General features: G+C 32.8%; 1 protein-coding gene across 1 annotated transcript in view; it reads left to right on the top strand.

Moving 5' to 3' along the window:
* Positions 1–414: 414 nt before the first annotated feature.
* LOC137656863 (uncharacterized) overlaps positions 415–10,000 on the top strand; it is a 40,073-nt gene continuing 30,487 nt past the window's right edge. Inside the window, exon 1 of the mRNA XM_068391229.1 lies at positions 415–652. Coding sequence (XP_068247330.1) covers positions 432–652 — 221 coding nt within the window. The 5' untranslated portion in view covers positions 415–431. The remainder of the gene's footprint in view (positions 653–10,000) is intronic.

Genomic DNA, 10,000 nt, shown 5'->3' with positions numbered 1-10,000 from the left:
TGAATAAGAAGTTAAAAAAAGGAAAGTTACAAAGGAAACATTGCAAGTGGAATAGGCCTATTTGCTTTTCAAACTTAAATCTCTTGAATCCCAGACTAATTTAAGTTTCATTACCGCTTGCACCAAATCGCGAAAGTCAGATGCAGACTTTAAAAGAGAGCGTAATAACGTTGAAAACTTAAATATGAGCCCTTCTCTTTGATCGGGTCCCGATATAAGTGAATAAACTCTTAAGCCAAGGTCATATAAAGTGAAAGATAAATAATCTTATCAGAAAAAAATAACCACTTTAGAATCACATGAAGAAATTCTAGTCTTCGGCGAATTCACTCTCTCCCTGATAAGACTCCTTTGAACGAATCCTCCCATTTCAGTATATCTTTTTCGGCCTTGAAGTGCAAAAGTAGGATACACCGCCGAAAGGTAGGGTAATGAGTAAAAGGAGAAGGGAGAGCCTCGCCCTTCCTCCTCCTACTCCTTCATCTCCTCTGTCTCCTCCCCCTCCCCCCACCAAGTCAAGCTGTAAGGGGGGACGGGCAGCGCTTGGGGAGTCCTGCAAAGAGCGGGTGAGAGTGAAAGTATTGCCTAGCCAAGATTATAATGGTGACCTGTCTATTGGTCGAGCAACACTCCGCGTTCGACATAGTACCAGGTAGGTCAAAATCGGGCGGCTTCTGCTTAAAGAAATCTCTTAAGATTTCCAGAGAATTTTGTGTACGTACTTGTGGATTCCCGTAGACCTATGTCTGAGTTGTTGTGTCTAATTCACATGAAGGATATCCTCGCTAAAGTTTGGTGTCTTATCTAGAGAATTCGTCGGCATATTTATGGATTCCCGTAGACCTATGTCTAAGTTCCTGTGTTTCCATGATATATTTGATAACTGTAAAAGATAAACGATAAACTTGCTTCTACTGTAGTGTATATTAAATTAGCGTTTATTATCTACAAAACTTAGAGTGCACATTTGCTGGATTTCCATAGACCTATGCCTTGATAATAATGGAGGCCCATGGCTAAATTCTGGATTTCCATAGACCTATGCCTTGATAACAATGGAGGCCCATGGCTAAATTCTGGATTTCCATAGACCTATGCCTTGATAATAATGGAGGCCCATGGCTAAATTCTGGATTTCCATAGACCTATGCCTTGATAACAATGGAGTCCCATGACTGAATTTTAAGTCTGGTAGCACCATGATAAAATTTGCGTGTGATTTTGTTATAAGAAATCTTTTCATATACATTGTGTTTGTGACTCATTGATATGAGGATTTCTTGAACTTTCGGGTTCTGTTGGTAGTTCAAATTTCGTGTATAAACAATAAAAAGGGCTCCCTGACTATGTCGAAAAGATCATTTTTATATCGATATTTTAGTGTTTTTATTGGCATAATCATAAGCATTTTAAAGGGTATGCCTATGTGTTATTCTAACCGGGAAAAAGAATTGGGCTGCTTACAATATTTCGAATCTTCCATTAACGTAAAATATACGATAGTACGATCATTTTAAACTTCTTGGTCACTATAAATTAATCCTGTATATAGTATTTTAAAAAATCAATTTACTGTACGTAAAACCCAATGTCACACTGTTTTTCGTTGGCGACATCTACCAAAACATTTCGAGGCGCCATCTACCAAAACATTTCGAAACGTTCTCTAAAAGAGCGGATAAAAACGTTTAGTGGTGCTTCTCAAATAGCCGTGGTCGTAATTGTGCACGAACCAAAACTTTTTGAAGTGACGAGTGAAAAAAAATGGAATGTGTTTATGTGCTTTTACGTTCACGAAAGACTGGAATAATGTGAAAAAAGAGAAAGCCCGAGAAGACGTTTTATCAAGTGTTCTGGAAAATCTGGCAACTGACCGACTGAAAAACTGCCCGAGGGCTCATGTGTGTATCTTTCTTACTCAGCGTTGCCAGATATAGGGATTTATCCCTAGATTTGGAGATTTTGGGTGTCTAATTTGGATATTCTGTACAAATTTCTATGAAGAAACAAAAATTAGTAAATCTTTATATTGTTGCAATTAGTTTACTTAGCACTCTATATGGAGTATGGTGGGTAATTTCTATATGAGGAAAGCCTACACGATCAGAAGAAAATATATTTGTGGAAATGAGGATTTTTGAGTTGTTTTGGGGATTTTTTATAATGAGTTTTAGGGATTTTTACACTAACCCATCTGGCAACACTGCTTACAATAAGACCTCGCGCTCTGCTACACTCCGTTATTACATTCTCGCTATTTATTTGGTTTTATCGTAATCGTGGCCCAGGGAGAAAGTAGGTGTAACGCAGTACGTGCTATGCGTTCGTTATATGCTCCTGAATTCTATGTATTATCAACGACTGGTGTTTTCGAGCATGACTTGACGCGGTGCTAAAACATATCACTTGTGGTTGAATAAAAGAATATTAGAAAGAGTGGGGTTGGTGAGAGCGAGAAAGTAATGGAAGTTTAACTACATCCGTTCTTACAATAGGAGAGAGAGAGAGAGAGAGAGAGAGAGAGAGAGAGAGAGAGAGAGAGAGAGAGAGAGATAAAATATATATGTTTGACATTGAAGAGAAATATTTTAGCAATAATCAAAGGCAGAGAGAGAGAGAGAGAGAGAGAGAGAGAGAGAGAGAGAGAGAGAATAAAAATGTTTGACAAAGTGATGTAGAGATTTTATCACTAATCAAAGAGAAAAATATGAATTTTTGGTATTGAAGAGAAAAAAAGATTTTAGCACCAATCATATATATATACTGTATATATGCTGTATATATATATATATATATATATATATATATATATATATATATATATATATATATATATATATATATATATATATATAAATCTTTAAAATTAAAGTGATGTAGAGATTTGGTCACTAAACACACACAGAGAGAGAGAGAGAGAGAGAGAGAGAGAGAGAGAGAGAGAGAGAGAGAGAGAGAGAGAGAGAGGTTGCTCTTCACCGATCATATGACAGTCGCCTCTTAAAAGCGAAAGTGAGTTATAAGAAATGCCAGAAAAACAATATCAAGTGCTCCAAACCAATTACAGAAGGAAATTGGTTCCAGTGTCTTGACTGGTTAATTGTTAACCAATTTACCAACCTTTTTTTTTTAATGGGGAACGGACCGAGACATAATTTGCTTATTGTAAAGTAACGGAGTCGATTGACCATGAATCTTGTGACGCCTCTTTAACAGAGTTGGGTTTGAATCGGTATAAGTAAGTGTTATTTAAACCAGAATGGTTATAGTTACTAAGGAAACATAGAAGGAGCTAGAAAATTCCAACCTCAATCTTATACCCTATTAATGTATTTTATTAATATACAATTCTATATTTTAATTATTTATTCAAATTTTTTTATTTTAATTTTTCATTTATTGTTTTAATTTCTTATTTTAATATTTCAATTTTATATTTTCATTTTATATCTTGATAATATATTTTATTTTTATGTCCATTACGAATTATTTGTACATTGGCATAATAGAAAAAAAATATAAAAAAAAAATATTTTATTTTCTTTTTTAATAGTTGATATATGAACATTTGAATGCGTGAATTAATTTCTCATTACTTCGTAACATTATCATTCCCAGTTAAAGAATAAAAACAGTCCAATACGCATGAGTATATCATCAAAATTTAAAATAATTATCTTTTCATAATTGATTTATGAACATCTATTAACGTGAATCAATTTCTCAATATTTCGTATCAACATGATTTCCAGTTAAAAGATTATATTAAAACAATTTTCTTCTTTTCATAATCGATTTATGAACAATTAAAAGTATGGTTTAATTCATTATTTCGTATAAACATTATTCTTATTTGAAATATAAAGTCCAGTACGCATGAGTACATTATTATCATTATTATTATTATTATTATTATTATTATTATTATTATTATTAGCTAAGCTACAACCCAAGTTGGAAAAGCAAGATGCCATAAGCCTAAGCTCAAAGGCTTCAACAAGGAAAAATAGCCCAGTGAGAAAAAGAATTAAGGAAATAAATAAACGATCTGAGAAATAATGAACAAAATAGAATATTTTAAAAACAGTAACATCAAAACATATTTCATTTTACACTATAAAAAGACTTATGCCAGCCTGCTCAACATAAAACATTTGCTACAAGTTTGAACTTTTGAACAGGGAATAATAGCCCAGCGAGGAAAGGAAATAAATGAACGATCTGAGAAATAATGAACAATTCAAATAAAATATTTTCAAAACAGTAACAACATCAAAACAGATATTTCATATATATATATATATATATATATATATATATATATATATATATATATATATATATATACTATAAAAAGACTTATATCAGCCTGCTCAACATAAAAAAACAGTTGCTGCAAGTTTGAACTTTTGAACAGAGAAAAATAGCCCAGTGAGGAGAGGAAATAAATGAAAGATCTGAGAAATAATGAACTATTAGAAAAGAATGTTTTAAAAACAGTATTATCATCAAAACAGATATTTCATATTATATAAACTATAAAAAGACATATCACCCTGCTCAACATAAAAAAAAAAAAAAAAAAACATTTGCTGCAACTTTGAACTTTTGAAGTTCAATCAACTTTGTCTTGCAAATACACCAAAACAACCAACTCCCCCTGACCCCTATAAGACATCCTGTATCCCCCCTCCCCCACCACCACTCCGGCCGTACGGAAGGTGACTCCCAAAACCTCCTTTCGCTGAAGAGGTAGTCGACATAATTCTCACTTTCTCTGGACCTCTTCGAGGTGTCCTCCTCCTCCCTCCTCCCTCCTCCCTCCTCCTCCTCCTCCTCCTCCTCCTCCTCCTCCTCCTCCTCCCTCCTCTAAGCGACACCTGGTCGTCCAATCTTTTTTTTTCTTTTTCTGTCTTTTTGTTCTTAAACAAGTTTTTTTGGGGAGATTTGTTTCTCGTAGGTTTTATTTGTGTATTGCAGAGAAATGTTAAATTTGTTTACTTGTTGAAGTTTGATTTGCCCACCTGTTTGTTTGCTGGTGGTTTGTTTGTGATGCGATAGCGTTTAGGTAGTTTTGGTAGGTTTGTTTGATGTAATAATAATAATAATAATAATAATAATAATAATTATAATTATAATAATTATAATGATAATAATAATAATAATAATAATAATAATAATAATAAAATTATTATTATTAATAATAATAAATCATTATTATTATTAATAATAATAAATCATTATTATTATAATTATTATTATTATTATCATTATTATTATTATTATCATTATCATTATTATTATTATTATCATTATTATTATTTGTAGTAGTAGTAGTAGTAGTGTATACATTCTCATGGGAAGTTCCGAGAGACACCACTATGAACTGACCAAACAACTTTCCACACAGAACAGAATTTCCCCATGTGAAAATAAAACAGAAAATAAGAAAGGTGGCTCAGACCACAACGAACATGCGAATCAACATTAAACAAGTTGAGGAATAAACATCATCTAAACAATAGATTCCAGGAATACATCATCATCTTAACAATCGATTCCAGAAATACGTCATCATCTTAACAATAGGTTCCATAAATACGTCATCATCTTGACAATCGATTCCAGAAATACGTCATCATCTTAACAATAGGTTCCATAAATACGTCATCATCTTGACAATAGATTCCAGAAATACGTCATCATCTTAACAATTGATTCCAGAAATACGTTATCGTCTTAACAATAGATTCCAGAAATACGTCATCATCTTAACTGATTCCAGAAATACGTCATCATCTTAACCATAGGTTCCAGAAATACGACATCATTTTGACAATAGATTCCAGAAATACGTCATCATCTTATCAATATATTCCAGAAATTCGTCATCAACTTAACAATATATTCTAGAAATACGTAGTTCGAATTATCGTGGTCCTTTTATACTGACCCATCATAAGGGTTTAAACTTTTAAGGTAATTACCTTAGTTTGAGGTAATTTTCACTGTTTCAAGGTAATTCTCAGGTCATTTTAGTTTTACTATAGCTTAAGATTTAAGGAAATTGGAGAAAGTTATTAGGTAATTTAAGGTAAAATTTAAGGAAATTGGAAAAAGTTTTAAGGTAACCTAAGGTAAAAAGTAGCAGCATTTAAGGTAATGGCCACATGGCACTTGCTCGAGTTTAAACCCTGTTTAAAGTAAAGGGTTATTTTTACTTCTGTGCAGAGGCCGACGGCATGGGCAATTCGGTGTCTTTATCTACCTCAGACATGAAGGAAAGGGTTTAGCAGAATGTAATGTAAAGAACAGGAGACGGAAACGCCTCGAGGAAGACGGAAGGTTATAGGAATTTCAAGAAACTGATTATTGATATAGATTAGATTTTAATGCAACAAATGGGAAGGTTATCGAGGCCTAGGGTGATGTAGATGTGCCTTTGAAAAGCAGAAAATTAATATTATACTGAAATATATCTTAAATATTTTTTTGAGAAATTTCACGCGACCCACGGTAGATTTATTATTGAATTTATGTAATTTTGGGTTATATAACCCGGCGTTAGGGCCAGTGAGGCCATTCAGCACACAAGTGCTACTGTGGGAAAACCTTGCCGTTCGTTAAATGTAAAGATGGTGAAGAGCAAAATAGAAGATAGGAATTGGTAATAGAGGTAAAATAGAAGGATATAAAGCACACTTTAAAATTTGCATTAAAAAGTCAGTGAATGTCTGACATTTGTTGCAGGATTTTTATGGTATTTAAAACGGATATATTGTCTTAAAAAGATTGATATTACGGTCACCAACCCGTAAAAGATAATAACAGAGTAAGGTAAAATTACGGTCGCCTGTATTTTACTGATATACGGTTGAGAACAGTATATTTTTACGGAGAATATCCGATTAAAATTACGGAATTTTCTAACAGTGCAGGGGCAACTATGGGCCGAAAGAATACTGCAAGGCCCTAAGTAATGCCTACAGTGAACCGCGTGAGGTGCACTGACTTCACTATTCCCCTACGGGAGCGATCCACAGTGGAACATTACAATCCGCGGGAGGAACTAAAACGCCTCCTACGAAAGGGAAGATTATATATTAACATAATTGCGTACAGAATAAAAAGTATAAAAAAATTTAATTCTAATCTTAGCTGATTATCATGGAGGAAAGAAACACTCTTCGACGATTTTTGCCACCTGATTTTGTCTACCTGTGAGTGAAAGTAAGAGTTAAACCCGATAGCCCGACTTTTACCTGTGCTTACCTGAGACGCTTCTTATTTTGGAGTTCCTTTTGTCAGGTAAAGGTGTGTGTGGGGGGGGGGGGTGGAAGGAGAGGAGCTGGGCGACCTTTTTCGGACTTTGCGTCCGGAAATAAAGTCCGGGCAATCTGTGTGTGTGTGTGCATGTGTGTGTAGGTTAATGCATTGATTTAACTCTAATCTGTTGAACGTTCTTTTGAATAATTAGTCTCTCTCTCTCTCTCTCTCTCTCTCTCTCTCTCTCTCTCTCTCTCTCTCTCTCTCTCTCTCTCTCTCTGTTTGCAGCGATTTAATAAGGTTATATGATTAGTGGTAAATATAACTATGTCTTATTTACGGGATATTTTTGTAAATAATGAAAAGGTTTCTCAATGTTTGGGTGATTATATACGCACACACACACCTATATATATATATATATATATGTGTGTGTGTGTGTGCGTGTGTTTATATGTCCTCACGTGTGTATGCACGTATGTAAATATACACAAAAGCTTTCGATCTAACTTGAGAAAAATAAACAAAATTAACCAGAGTGGCGTTTGTAAGAAAAGGGAAAGGTTTATTCAAGTGAGAGAGAGAGAGAGAGAGAGAGAGAGAGAGAGAGAGAGAGACTCTCACTGTTTATGGAAGTAATCACTGATCAGTTGGAAAGTTGAGCAATGTTTTGTGTATTTAAATTGTTCATTATTTCATATATCGTTTATCTATTTACTTATTTCCTTTCCTCACTGGGCTATTTTTTCCCTGTTGGAGCCCTTGGGATTATAGCATCTTGCTTTTCCAACTAGGGTTGTAGCTTAGCTAGTAGTAGTAATAATAATAATAATAATAATAATAATAATAATAATAATGATAATGATAATAAATTATTATTATTATTATTATTATTATTATTATTATTATTATGATAATAATAATAATAATAATAATAATAATAATAATAAATGTATTTTATACTTATTCTTTATTTATATAATATACATAAATGTCAGAGGATTCTTTATTAGCTGTTGCTCCACCAAATAAAGATAGGCAGCAGTCACGGTAACATGATTATCATACCGGTACAAAGGTCTCAGAAGCAGAGCCATGAAACCACTTCCTTAACACATAATTCCGCCATTTATCTTGACCTAAAGCTTAACAAAGAATAGCCTGACCTACGTTGACCTCATTCAACATCACTAAGTAGTGAACCTTTCTTGATAAGGGTTTCATGTAATAACATCCAAAATTATTCTGACCTGTTTTGACATTTTGACCCAAAAATGTACTATTTTGCTATATGTAAAATGAGATCCGGCCAAATAGGTTTTACGGTATGCGAACCACAAATAGACAACGCCCATCAAAACATAACTTTAGCCGCAACGATGTTGGCGAAGTAAAAAAAAAAAAAAAAAAAAAAAAAAAAAATCCTGGCCTGTTCTGACCTCTTCTGGACCAAGAAAAATTACCCTTTTAGTACAATGTGTAGAGGAATAACATTCAAAATTATCATGACCTGTTTTGACTTCTAATCGTAAATAATACACCCAGCTTGTACACCTTAGAGTAATCATTCCCAAAAATGCAGAGATATGTTTACATACATTACCTAACAAGGTAATAGCGCATAAAAGATATTTGTGTGGGGAGAGATTGCTCGTAAAGTAAACATAGATATGAATAACCATAGAGAGATATAACTTTCTGGCATAGATCCTATAAAGTCTAGCTCCCCCTGAGCTGGTTTGCTAGTAATTGCTTTAGCGAGCTAGCATGATAAAACATTTCTGAAGTTAATTTTGATGTAAAACTAAAAAAAAAGTATTTTCATAGACTTTTTCCATAGGAATGTAGGCATTTCAAATTATGTAAAATCAATTATTATTATTATTATTATTATTATTATTATTATTATTATTATTATTATTGTATGCATAATATATATATATATATATATATATATATATATATATATATAACATATACATATATATGTATATATACATATATTATATATATAAATAAACTGTATAATTTATATATATATACACACATATATATAATATATATATATATATATATATATATATATATATATATATATATATATATATACTTGGTCAGTACGCACGTAAATTCTTATGCAAGTACTGAAAACCGCCCCAGGCACTTATCCATCACTTGAAAAGCCATTAACGTTTCGCAATAGTAAAAAATTTCGAGGGGAAAGGAAAAGTTTCCAAGTAGTACATTAAGAGAAAAGGAAAGGTGCCAAGTCGGATTAATAATCCATCAGACAAATATCATACTTTCACCTTAATTTTTTTTTTCCTTGACACTTTCGCTATCATTAGATGATATGGCATTTAAAAAAATGGCTTGTTGTGGGCCAAATCAAAATTGGTTAGGGATTGGTATTATCTATGGATTAGACAAAAAAAGAGAGGGTTCTGTTGTGAATTAATTGGCTTTGACGAAATCGATGATTTTGCGAAGGGTAGTCATTCACCCCTGTCTGTTACTTAGTTTATTTATTTGTTTCTTTGTTTTTGAGCAATTTTACACACAAACTACTCTATCGATTCTGACCAAACTTGGTATTCTTGCTAGGTATGACCCAAGGATGAATCTGTAACATTTTGGATGAAGTAATGCATTACAAGTACGCAACAATACTTTGAAAATAATCGCAATGTTAAGTAAATGACAAATATTTTCTTAGTTTATTTTTTGTTTGAAA

Source organism: Palaemon carinicauda, chromosome 17 (genome assembly GCF_036898095.1).
Source record: "Palaemon carinicauda isolate YSFRI2023 chromosome 17, ASM3689809v2, whole genome shotgun sequence".
NCBI lineage: Eukaryota > Metazoa > Arthropoda > Malacostraca > Decapoda > Palaemonidae > Palaemon > Palaemon carinicauda.
Note: the sequence above shows the minus strand (reverse complement) of the source record. Positions and strands in the feature narration are given on the sequence as shown.